Source organism: Mytilus californianus, unplaced genomic scaffold (assembly GCF_021869535.1).
Source record: "Mytilus californianus isolate M0D057914Y unplaced genomic scaffold, xbMytCali1.0.p SCAF_1, whole genome shotgun sequence".
In the NCBI taxonomy this organism is placed as follows: domain Eukaryota; kingdom Metazoa; phylum Mollusca; class Bivalvia; order Mytilida; family Mytilidae; genus Mytilus; species Mytilus californianus.
The window spans coordinates 26,074,889-26,088,114 of NW_026262581.1; the positions used below are offsets into that span (position 1 = coordinate 26,074,889).

General features: G+C 31.8%; 1 protein-coding gene across 1 annotated transcript in view; it reads right to left on the reverse strand.

Annotated features, from left to right (window-relative positions):
* Positions 1-13,226, reverse strand: part of LOC127718086 (uncharacterized) — a 64,615-nt gene that overhangs the window by 4,481 nt on the left and 46,908 nt on the right. The window contains exons 7-16 of the mRNA XM_052223983.1: positions 11,918-12,114; positions 9,062-9,202; positions 8,553-8,647; positions 7,491-7,662; positions 5,195-5,416; positions 4,879-4,918; positions 4,206-4,297; positions 1,897-2,021; positions 1,305-1,573; positions 68-140 (exon numbers count right to left, since the gene is read on the reverse strand). Of these exons, the coding sequence (XP_052079943.1) occupies positions 68-140; positions 1,305-1,573; positions 1,897-2,021; positions 4,206-4,297; positions 4,879-4,918; positions 5,195-5,416; positions 7,491-7,662; positions 8,553-8,647; positions 9,062-9,202; positions 11,918-12,114 (1,426 nt within the window). The remainder of the gene's footprint in view (positions 1-67; positions 141-1,304; positions 1,574-1,896; positions 2,022-4,205; positions 4,298-4,878; positions 4,919-5,194; positions 5,417-7,490; positions 7,663-8,552; positions 8,648-9,061; positions 9,203-11,917; positions 12,115-13,226) is intronic.

Below are 13,226 nucleotides of genomic sequence, written 5' to 3' on the forward strand. Positions count from 1 at the left end.
ATCGGACACTCAATATAGTAAGCATGGCATTCCATACAGGGATTCTTTACAAAAATTTGATACTTACAAATCCGTTTTTGAGTTATAATTGTCCATTTTGTTGATACCCATAGTAATAGCCACAACAAGTAATGGTATGCCTAAAAATATAAAGTGATAAAGTTTTCAAACACTATCTAAATCATACACATCATGAATTCCCTTGGTGGTTCATTCAACATAATATTTTTATGCAATTTTTTGGAAAATGCTGCTTTTGGATCAGATATTGTATTGTTGTCGGTAGATGGTTTAGAATACCATTCAAAAGTAAAATAACAAAAATACCGAACTCCAAAGGAAAATTCAAAACGGAAAGTCCCTCATCAATTGTCAAAATCAAAAGCTCAAACATATCAAACGAATGGAAAATAACTGTCATATTCCTGACTTGGTACAGGCATTCACATTATTCTAGTCGATTGTTTACAAGTTGTCCGGGCAAGCTGATAAGAAGTATGGACACGTCGCTCGACGAGACTACACGCGTAATGCTTTCAAAATTTAGGAGTTGGGCATCTCGGTTTATTATTAATTTCTCTTTTGAATCTGTATTGATATGTCAAACCAAATAATTTCAATAAAGGCAACAGTAGTATACCGCTGTTAAATAGTCATAAATCGATTAAGCGAAAACAAATCCGGGTCACAAACCAAAACCGAGGGAAACACATCGACTATAAGAGGAAAACAACGGAACAACAGAAACACTGAACTGCAACAAAAACAAACGCCAACATACATAGAAACGATGATTATACCACTTTAAAAATTTGATGCGTCTGAAGTGCTTTCTTTAGGAACTCTGAATTTACAAAACCTATTATTACTACGTCAAAAAATGCAACCGATTAGTCAACTGTATAGTCCACCTTTATATATAACCAAAAACATAAAATCCGGTTCACAAGAACAGTTAGAAGTAAAGTTATAAGGCACAAGCCGTTCACTCGGTTTGGATATATAATGGATGGAATAACATTTACGATACCACTATCTATCCTCCTTACAATACGATACATAATATAGTGTCGTTATTGAGAAATCAAAAAATATATTTTAATAAAAAAAGAAAATAAGATAACAAGTGAAGAGTACTGATAAAAACTGAAAGGTATTTGATACCCTGATGTTTGTTTTGCAGATGCATTCGAGAAATTAATGATAAGAACGTAGTACTTTCAAACTAAATGATTTACTTCAAAGTACAGACCAGAAAATATTATGAAAGAAATATTATGAAGGGTGAAAATGACTATACATACCCCATGCTATGACACAACGTCTCAGTATGAACTGTGAGGAATATGTTGTGAATACAGTTATCAAAGCATGATACATATTTATAGCTTCTGTCAACATCCACATCAATGATGTTAATAAGAAGTAGTGGAGAAGTATTGCTATGGTTGTACAAAGAGCAGAACTTTCCGACTTCGTAGTCTCGGCCATCATTAAAAAGGCTACATTCATTAGAAGCATAGAAACACACATGTTTAATAGAATTCTGCTAGATTTTTCTCTATTCAACGATCTACAATAATTTAAAAAAAATTTAGTAAGAATCTAAAATACAAAGAACATTTTGTAAAGCACACAAAGAAAAAAAAAATAGAATAGCATACAGAAATTAATATTTTGTTGCTTAGTTAATTCTTTGCAAATTCAATATATTGTGAATGGTTTTTTTTTAATTTTCTACAGGTCACGATTCTATTTGTAAAATGGTTTTATTTCTTGTAAAAACTTTTAAAATTATGTAAATGAAATTAGCAATAGCAAAGCAATTAGTTATTTAATATTTATGGAAGTGGTTCCTGTTTCATTATTTGAATAGTTTTTAAAACAGCTCCTTACCTAAACATGCTATATGTTACTATGGTAACAGCCAATCCAAATATAGATACGGCACAACCGATATATGAGATGTAAGTCATAGCCTTGTCATGTACTTCATCAAGTTCGTATGATGGAACTGGATCCTTAAATGAATATGAAATAATCGAAGTTAAAGTACATCTGTATATATTATGTATCTATCTAAGAGAGAGATTAAAGATCCCAAAAGGACATTCAAACTAACAAGTCGAAAATAAACTGACAACGCAATGGCTAAAAAAAGAAAAAGACCAACAGACAAATAATAGTACACAAACACAACAAAGAAAACAAAAGACTATGCAACACGAACCCAACCAAAAACTGGGGGTGATCTCAGGTGCTCCGGAAGATCCTGCTCCAAATGTGGCACCCGTCGTGTTGCTCATGTTAGTACAAACCCGGTAATAAGTCTAAATCGGTAGGTCACATTCGGGGAAAAGGGCAGGATTGTAGTTACGACATTTGGAACATATCTGCTATCATATGTGAAACGGATATTTCATAACGGTCAACCAAATCGTGATGGCGTCCGTAAAATTTACAAAGGGATGATTTCAACTTCACCACTTGGAACTCTTGGTCTAATAGCTTCCTTGTGAGCAGCAACCCTCTATCAGGGAAATCATGATAGGAAATGCAAGCCCTGGAATATCATATCAACTGGGAGATATATACTTCGCATGAAAGCGCTGCTGGAATGTTGCTACATAGAAATGGAAAGTTCACGATTGGGAAGCTGAAATCATCTCTTTTGTCGTAAAGTTTGTTTTCAACCGACCCTCATTGCCAATTTTTAGATGTAAGTCAAGATATGAGGCAGACGTAACTGTATCTGGTGTATCCTTTATCTCAAGTTCGATGGGATAGATGTGTTCAACATATATATTTCACCAAATTATGAATTATTTAGTGAGAGAACATCATCTATAAGTCGGAAAGCAAAATTAAAGGATACTTCTAACTTCTTTTCTTTCTTCCTAAGAAGTTCCTGTTTGAAGTCAGCCTCATTTGAATAAAGGAACAAGTTGGCAAGAAGAGGGGCAAAGTTGGTTCCAATGGGAATGCCGATTGTTTGTTGAAAATCACGTCCTCCAAACGCTACAAATATGTTGTCAATCAAGAAATCAAGCATCTTGATAATGTCAGTTTCAGAGATTTTTTTGTTTGAATCAGAGTGATTTTTTACAAAGTAGGATTTATCCCTCCCTAGGACAAGAAGATATGAATTTATGTGCGGTATGCGGAATGAATTTGAAAGATTGCGCATTAATTTTATAATGGGGATTTTGTATAAGTTGTATAACTATTGCCGTTAACCGGTTTGGCGGTCAGTATAAAAGGTAATTGCACGGGTTTTTTAGTTATCGAGGACTGGGTAGTGACCACACAATCGCACGTCATATATATAGGTAGAAGTTTGTTTTTTTTTTTTTTTTTTTTTTTGTATACAAAATATTTGTATTTAAGTTTTATATAGAACAGTATTTAAATGTGTTGTATTTATTTTGTAGATTATTTTGTTGCAGAACATGATATTGTCCAAGATTCTGTCAGGCAGTGTATCTTGTGTTTTTGATGGACTTTATTATTTTAGTTTGATGGACTTAACCAGATCAGATACATATTGTATTAGGAAAATAAAATTTAAGGTGGTCACTGTGCCATTCAGTATCCAAACTTGTGTTTGTTCTATTGTATTTAGAAAGTAAAGGCTAATGTTGAAGTGTACATAATTGCATGTGCTCAATTATGTACACATATGTTCAAAATAGATGGAACATTTTAGCACATAAATACTTTATGTTTGGTTAAACAACGTGCATTTAAACATAAACTAAATTTCAAATCATAACAGAATAATTTTTGTATTAATTTTTCTACAAAGTTTCTAAAACTTTTCTACAAGTTTTTTCTAGTATTCTAAATTACAAGCGATATTTCTCATACGGACTTTATTCCTTCTTTCACTATAAAACTTTAACACATGTAACTTGATTTTGTACAAAACACTGAGTGCCTTATTTTCTTGTCACACGAGATGTACCGAATGGTCCAAGAAAAACTCTTAAGATATATGTCCTATAATTTAGTACGCTAGACGCAAAAGTTGTATTCTGAATAATTAAGATAAATTTGCATAATATAACAATTTCAGTTATCTGTTTAAGTCATAAATCCATTACACAAAACTTTTTACCCATGCAACCACATACAAAAAAACAAACTTTCAACTGTCAGCCTATCAAAACTAAAATTGACATTATTAACCAATTATAATATCGTACCATTAAGATAGCAAAACTTGTCAGATGTGTAGTGTGACATTCTGTTTTGTTTCCACCAGTTGAAACTGTGTATACTCCTTGTGTAGACCAGTCTGGAGAGAACAAAAAACACATTTTATTTATTAATATCATAAATTCAATTACTGCAAGAAGTTACAGACTTCTGATCGAAATATTTACAAAACTATTAAAGGAGTACTACCATCATGTACCCAAACAATAAATGCTGTTTTAAAATACCTAAAACATATTGTTGTATCTTATGACAACAATAATGGTGTTTTTTTAATGTTTCATTATGACCTAAGTTAATAACTGTAAGTCATATTCAATTCATACAGTTTGAACTATATTAATCTTTATTGTGTTTGAAGGCAATGCTTGTTGTTCATTTTGTTTTGTTATGAAAACGCTTAAGTAGTTAAAAACAGTTGAAGTTAAGGGATGTAAAGTGAGTTGTCATACAGTTAATTTTATAATAATGACAAAACGTATATTGACTGGAAGAATATTCAAATTTTAGCGTTCCGAAAAAAATATATAGTTATGATTTAGAATCAGTTTTAAAATGAAACAATATGCATTGAATTTTTAATTCATTTATAGTAGATAATATCATATTATAAATCCAATTTTCAAATAACAATGTGAAACGTCAAATTTCGTTACTTACCTGTAGTGTTCCAGTATACACATGTATGATTTCTACCATTCTGAAACAAGAAAAGACATAAAAGTCATTTAGTGTAAAAATTAAGAGATGTGGCATAATTGCCAATCAAAAAAATATTCATACACCAAAATGACAAAGATATGAAGAGTTAAGGTGCTTTATCACTATAATCATTTGATCAATTGCAAAATTACGCATATGAAATTTTGTTTTACCATATACTATCTGAATTATTATGGTTCATTGATACTTCTTTACATTACAATATATTTTGAATTAAACTTTAACTTCAAATTTGCAGAAGAAACCAACATACCTCCATGTTGACAACATTATATCTAATAGGAGTTGATAAATTCGCTATAGTTTTCCCTTTTATTTCTGCAGTTACTACTCTCTGTTTGAGCACTACTTCTTCTGGCGCAGCAACTTCCGGTATGAAAAAGGCTGAGGTTCTGTATGCTATGAAATGTAATCGGACGTTGGATTCTTTTGTCTGTCGCATAACATCCGCAGGCACAATCATGCTAACCCCACCCTGTGAAAATATAACAAACAGATTATTATCAAGAAATTACGTTTAAAAGCAAGATTTGCTACAAATAATGTCATGCATAACCAAATCAGTGACTGAGAATGTTTCCTCTTTTTGAAGTTTGCACCTACCCTAAATGCCACTCAATATAAAAATCTAAAGATGTGGTTTCATTGCCAATGAGACAACTCTCCACAAGAGACCAAATGACATAGAAATTAACAACTATAGGTCATCGTACTGCCTTCAACAATGAACATAACCCATACCGCATATTCAGCTATAAAAGGCCCCGCAATGACATATGTAAAACAATTCAAACGAGAAAATTAACGGCTTGATTTATGTACAAAATGATGAAAGAAAAACAGCAAATGACAACCACTGAATTACAGGCTCATGATTTTGGACAGGTACATACAGAATGTGGCGGGGTTAAACTAGTTTGAAGGCGCCAACCCTTCCCCTAACTTGGACAGTGGTGTACCAGTACAACATAAGAACAAACTATAAAAATGATTTGAAAGGGCTTTCTTTACTCATCAGTTCGATACGAAGCATTAATACATATAACAAAAACACAGACCGGACGTGGCAAGGTACTTATATATCCCAACAACAAAAAGAGACACTAAGTACAGATCTGAGAGCACTTATACATCCCAACAACAAAAAGAGACACTAAGTACAGATCTGAGAGTACTCGCAATTACTGCTGATAATAAATCATGCATCTACAGTCTGAAATAGAAAGTTTGCACTATTCCTTAGTTGGGTAATATAATAGTAACTTATTTTGTATGTCATATATTGTATGTCAAATAGTTATATGGATGATTTCATAGGGGGATGTGTACTGTCGACAAAAACGGGCTCATTCTTTATTTATTTCCTCGTGTTTGGTTTTGACCTTGAATTGTATGATCTAAATGATGAATTTATGAGATTTGAACATCGGTTAACTACTGTTGCCTCTAACTTATTACTGTGGATTCATTATTATTCGTGAGTACTCATTTTCGTGGATTCCTCGGGTATAATTGAATATCGAATTTAAATGTTCCACCAGTTAAAAATTATCTGTTGGTTGTATCCAGACTCCGTCAAAACCACGAAATGAAATATGCACAAAAAGGCAAGTTTTCTAAATCCACGAAAATTTATACTCACAAAAATAAAAATATCCAAAGTACTTTGTTTTTTCGTCTTCTTTTATGATTTCCTGTTTAGTACTTCTGTTTCATTAAGTTTTGTGTTACTGTTGCAGCTTAATTTGTCTCTCGCTGCTTAACAAAAAACATTCTAAAAATTCATTTTAGTTTGCTATTTTTAATATTTGTGTAACTGAAACTTTTGGAATCTAAATGGACGAACAGATAAATAGCACTTCCCAAAATACTGCACATATAACTACAGATTAAACAAGACGAACCACTTCAAAGACCGTGGTTAAATTTAAGTGCTCTGGAAGTGTATTAATTACTATACAACAATTTCTATGCTCATGGCAAGTAAAACTCCTGTGAAAAGTTTCATTCAGAAATCAAAAAAAGTGTAAGAGTGTTCATGAATGTTAGTGGACGATAACACTGGTCAGCTGTAAATGAAAATAAAATTCATTAATTACGTACGCTTTTCAGGATTTATCTTCATTAGGAACGTACAAACCCAAACACTGAAAACCAATGATGTATAAGATCTAAAAGAGAGGGGAAAGATACCAAAGGGACTTGACACGTGATGAGCTACGTGTATATGACCAAAAGAGACCGAAAAATACCAAAATTCATCTAAGATCAACTTTGCCAGAGGGATTTGGAAACTTAGTGTCTAAATAATTTAACCAATACCGCAGCACTGACTACTGAGTTGAGTATACCCTCGAGGACCAACAGTCCACCACAAAGATATTCCGACCAAATCATGATTCAATGATCTATGCGAACATGGAATTATACTTTGTTCATAACGTATTGGGAGTAGACCTTATAAGTTGTAATACACGCAACACGTGTTGAAAGGCTACAATAAAATACGTTTTTATAAATCAATCTTATCAACAAATAAAAAATATAACCTGTTCGAATGAGCTGTTTTCCGAAAGATATGGTTGGTAGTGAAAATCTTCATGATTATCGGTTAATGAATGATTGACAACCATGATATTAATGTTCTTTGTCTCAATGGTAGCATTTGAGTTGGTGTTCATTGGTACATCTTCTGTATACTCGTGCAACAATTCAACCAATCTAAAAAAATACATTAGGAATGAGAGATATTGTTCAAAATATTTAAAATGTTCAAGATACTTTTAACTTAACATATATTGAGATGAGGATTTTCAGGTCAATATGTTGGAGTTTAGATATCAGATACTTAAGTATGTACCCAAATTATTGCAGAAAGAGGATTTCCGGGTAAAAGTTTGTTGGAAACATAACCGAACTTGGATACATGGTCACATACAATAAAAGAAATATACCTATTGATTATGTTGTCAACACGTCTTATGTCTAGTTCACAGACACTAAAAAAAGACTTAATGCAATGTAGAAAGGGGTTTCCGGATGAACATTCAGGAACCTTATTGGTATTGGAGTCAAACGTTGATATATGGACAAATATACTAGTAATAAGAGAAAGATCTATCTATTAAATAGATTTTGAGATCAACACTTTAACAGTTTCGTATTTTTGATGTTTTATTCGCTGTTTTCTTTTTTTCTCTCGCTTTTATTGCCCAAGAGAAATTGGTATTGCGTTCCAGTATTTCTGTAACTATTATAGATATAAAGCTTTGTTTTGTAAGTTTGTTTATTGAAATCAATTTATTGAAACCGCCCGGGTCCTTCCTCGTCACTTTAGTTACATAGTCTAAGCAACCTCCCAAATGGGCGTTCGCCATGCAACGTTAGAAACAATCAAGTACCAATGATGCACCAGTAATATTTGAAAACATTCGTTAATCTGTGTTATACCTCAAGTTTGTTATCCTGTGTATATCTCAGTTTCGTTAGTTTGGGTTAAACCTCAGATAATCAAGTTGAAAACGTTTGTAGTTTAAATTGTGTCCTTAGCCGAAATTCTAGATAATAACCGACTTTGAGGAGAAGGATAAATATGCCAGGAAGATCAATACCTTTCACTAGAATGGTTGTTATGGTTACTCTCTATCAACACCGATTCTCTGGCTTCGAGAAGGTTACTGATAACCATGGTCATGTCTTTGGCAATCTACAGAATTGAAACATGTTTTTTCAATGCGTGTGTAAATTGTATACAATATTGTAATTTACATATATCTAATGTCAACTTTCAACTCTAAATTAGTCATTGGGAAGTCTGAAATACTGACGAAAAAACTCAAAAGTGACACAAACTGCTTTGAAAAAGAGAGGCGGTAAATATCAAAGGGACATTTGAATTCATGAATTATAAATAATCCTGTTTTATTTCGAGTCCAAAGGCTAATTTCCAAGTATTGAATTTTTTTTCAACAATGTTAGTCTTTCACCCTTAACAATCTAGATTATAATATAGTTGTCATCTGGCTTTAATAAGTAAAATATACCAAAAAAATTTCGATTAAAAAAATCAATTGTGACTTTGATTTTCTTACAGCTGGTGAGAACGATATGATATATATACCTTAACATCGTCTACAGCATACGCTGCTAATCCTTCAAGTTGATTGGTTACATTAGCAACTTCCTGTGACGTCAGATGGACGCCATCTCCTGTGTATGCAACAAGATTTCTCAGTGCCATATCAGCTTCAGATGCAGTCAACTGTTAAGAAATATGAAAAATAATAATGTATTCTTGGTTGTAAATATCATTATACATTCCATATTCCTAATCAATTTAAGATCTATAAAAGAAACTATTATATTAGCAAGTAATATAGTTCTTTAATACCTATCGTACAGTTGTAATGATATTTTTATAAAGAAGAAAAAAACACTATCAAATGGTCATGTCTGGGGTAAACTTTGATATGTCTAATTGTAATTGTTCTTAGAATTATTTGCTGCAGTGTCTGTCTGCTTTAAGTATGCAGATTTGCCTATCGGGGTTTATCATCGTGTTAAACTTCTACATAATGAGCTAAATGTCACTAAAACTTTACAGTTTTATTCAGATATTCTCAAATTCGACAATGTTTTTTTGTCATTTCGTGCTGTTTTTCATTGAAATATTCTTGATTCTCTGTCTTCTCAATTAGAAGTTACTGGTAGATCACTATTTAAAAGCAGATATCACCTGATGATTTATCTTTTTATTATAATTACCCTTATTGTTATTATTTTCTTTCAGATATGTTAAACATTCAGTACGTATAGCATGAGAATTTGCACCTTCTACTTTTCTTAACAATCTAATCAAATATTAATCACGTTTCAAAACTAAGTATGATTGTTAAAATCATAACAAAGGAGTTAATTTAGTTGTATATTTCAAAATAATCTTAATAAATGCTTTATTGGTAAGCTGACTGTAATAGCAATATTTCATGAATGCCCTATTCTTGTCAATGGTCTTTACAGGAGTGGGGTAATTGAAAGTTTAGTTTTCCGTGTGCGTAAGTTCTTTGTCCCAGGTTTATGTAAAGGTGAAAAGGCCTTTAAGGAAAATATTGTTGTTCTTTACTATCAAATTTGTCGTTATACAATATAAATCTTGTTGCTTTCTTGTTAATACAAATACTTTGTATTTCGTAAGATGATTTATGTATTTTGTATTTTGTTTTCTTAGGTACAAGTCTCCATTTTGTTTTGCTTCAGGATCTTTGTACCACATTGTTTATCTATTGCCTTACATCATATTAGGGTTTGTATTACACCAAGTTATAATTAAACAAATTGATGATCATTGGCAACAACTTTTGTAATGAATTATATCATCTGTTTGCTACATCCTATACAAATAATTCTAATTAAGTTATCATGGTAGTTTAATTTTCTGTTCATTAAAATGACAGTTTAAATGCGAATAATAGTATTTCTTTGTATTTCCGTGTTAATACAACAATATGTTTTTGTAATGAAATATTTTTTACAGTCTCACCAATTTATCTAAATGTTTTCTAAAAAACGAATAAGACCCATTAGGAAAATAAGTTAAACTAGAGTCAACAGTAGGTACTTGTATAGTTTATAAATGTTCACAAACGGAGGTTATCGCGTGAACTCCAGAGAGAGATCTGGTGCGTCGACAGGGTACATGCTTACCGGTATGCATGCATCACCTGCAATACGAAACCACTGTGGTGTCTTCAAAAATGGAAAAAGTTATAAAATCAAACATGATATACCCTACTTTTACATTTTAGCAAAAGTTGATATCAGATATTTGCTTGTCAGTGGGGGACCAAACGACTACCATGCTCTCCAATGTTTTATATGCTGGTTTCAAGAGTACCTGATAATCAAAACTATATTACAGAAACATGTGTAGAACGCACAGAAATCTATAGCATACGTTTTATCTTAATATTTTATGATACAGTTGATATTTTAATTTCTAAAGCCTAATTGATTTTAAATTTGAGTGAATAACAATTTAAGTTTAAGGATCAATCATTTATTCAAACAATAGTAATTCTAGACAAACTAAGGCTTTGCAGAACTATAATTTACAAAACTCATTTAAGATACCAGACTGATAATATGTCATTAAGAAAAATGACGAGGCACTTTCCAACCGATTTTACTGAGGTAACTTAGTAAACTTATGTATGACAGTTTAAGATAATTTTGAAGTCCTTCTATTTTATTCTGTATACATCATTTAAAGGATAACTTAAATTCAAACCGAAAAAATAACATTTTCATGGCAGAGAAAATTGGCAGGATGAATAAAACGAATTCAAAAGAAATTGATAAATAGTTGGAAAAATGTATAACTATTAATATTTATCTTACCTCCTATACATTTCTGGGAATATGATTGGTTAAAAGCAACCGCGTGGAGACCGTGTATATTCCATATTAGGTTGGTAGGCAGGGCTTATTTCAACACACGGTTAGTAGTGGTGTCACGTCCCTTTATACAACACTTTGTTGAGGAAAAATCTTAAAGGTCTCAACAGAGGAAGAAATTGATGATGAACGGTGGATATAAATTTATCAAACACATCTAAAGCTAACAAGTTGTTATTGTTGGCATTTGTTTTTGTATAGACCAATGGAACTAAGTTGTTAAATCTAAAGGTATTGATATCTTGATCACTTAGATAGGCCACTAGTCTAAATTCCAATGTTAAGATATTCGGTAAGATAAATTCGTTACATAGTGTGCTGGTGACCCCATATGGAATTTACTGATCCCATATATATCGTATTAGGTCACTAGCATATTATGTAACTAATATTACAAGCTTGTCTACACTCTATATGAAACTATCATGCAATATGTTGTGAGTATTTTTAAGTTAGGCTTTTGTCATTCTTATGAATTTCCTGAGGAAGTAACCAAAACGTTCCATACGATAAACAGTCTTACCTGTTTGCAGTGCGATGTGCTTGGTGTCGCCCATTTTGGTAGTCCTCTAGAGTCTACTCGACACATACGAAATACTTCGTCTATCGTTGTTGTACTGCCATGTGGACATACTGATTTTGCAAAATATCCCACTTTTGTCTCTGGCCAAGCATATCGTCCACTTTTATCATGATATTTACTATCATCTGGGCATGAATCTAAATTGAATGATGTAAGTGTTTAAGTAGGATTATCAGTGTTGCTGTAATTTACAAGTTCTAGTAAGACAAACAAAATAACATCATATTCATGTAACAATATGGTTTGCATGGCTTGGTTTGATGGCACAACAACATATATGTTGTTCAGGGAGGACAAATAACCCACAACCTCAGGCTTATTGAAATAATCTCATTATGTCATATGGTTTGCATGGCTCGGTTTGCTGAAACAACGACATATATGTTGTTTAGAGAGGATAAATAGCCCACAACCTCAGGCTTATTGATAGAAACCCATTAGGTCATAGTACATTGTAGTTTTTATATGTGTTTCTAAATACATTAAAGAACAGCTTTGGTCTATTCAAATAAATTGTAAGGTTCTAGCTATTCTTTCTATCACTTTCACTTACGTTGATTGATAGATAGCGTTTGATTTTGTCAGTTTTATGGACTTCTCTTTTTTAATTTGCACTGAAGTACAGTATTTTTGTTTTACTTTCAACCCTTTCTTTCCATATTTGTTATAATCATTGAGGGTAAATGTCTCTTATACACTTCTGTGATTGAAAACCTCGGATGTAATGAATAAGTTTAGTTCATCTTTCATCACATTTCCACTAGAATACTAAAAAGCCCATGAAAATTCATTGTGCCTATCAAACAGGCTTTACTATTTTTCTAATGAAGTTATAATTTCGAATAATCTATTTCTGTTTGTGTTTTTAGTATTTTCAATTTTTTAAGACTAAAATCAATTAATAATCTGAAATGGATAACATGATAATTTTACATACATAGGTATTCGTATTTGCTTTAGTCAATAAAATATACTTTAAAATTAGACGAGAGAATAATGAAACAATTATAAAAGACGCTCTGTTTTATTTCATTCACAGCACATTCATGTTATTGTAATTCTAAGTTATATGTCTAACTTATGAAAAATTGATTGACATTTTCTAATAAGATTATTAATAATAATAAAAAAGTCATGTTTCCCAGTATTAGTTAATACGAGAAAGAAAGATTTGGTTTACTTATTGTAACATTCAATAAAGACAATATTAGGCTACTGAGAGATTAAAGGAAGTTTTTTTAAGACAACA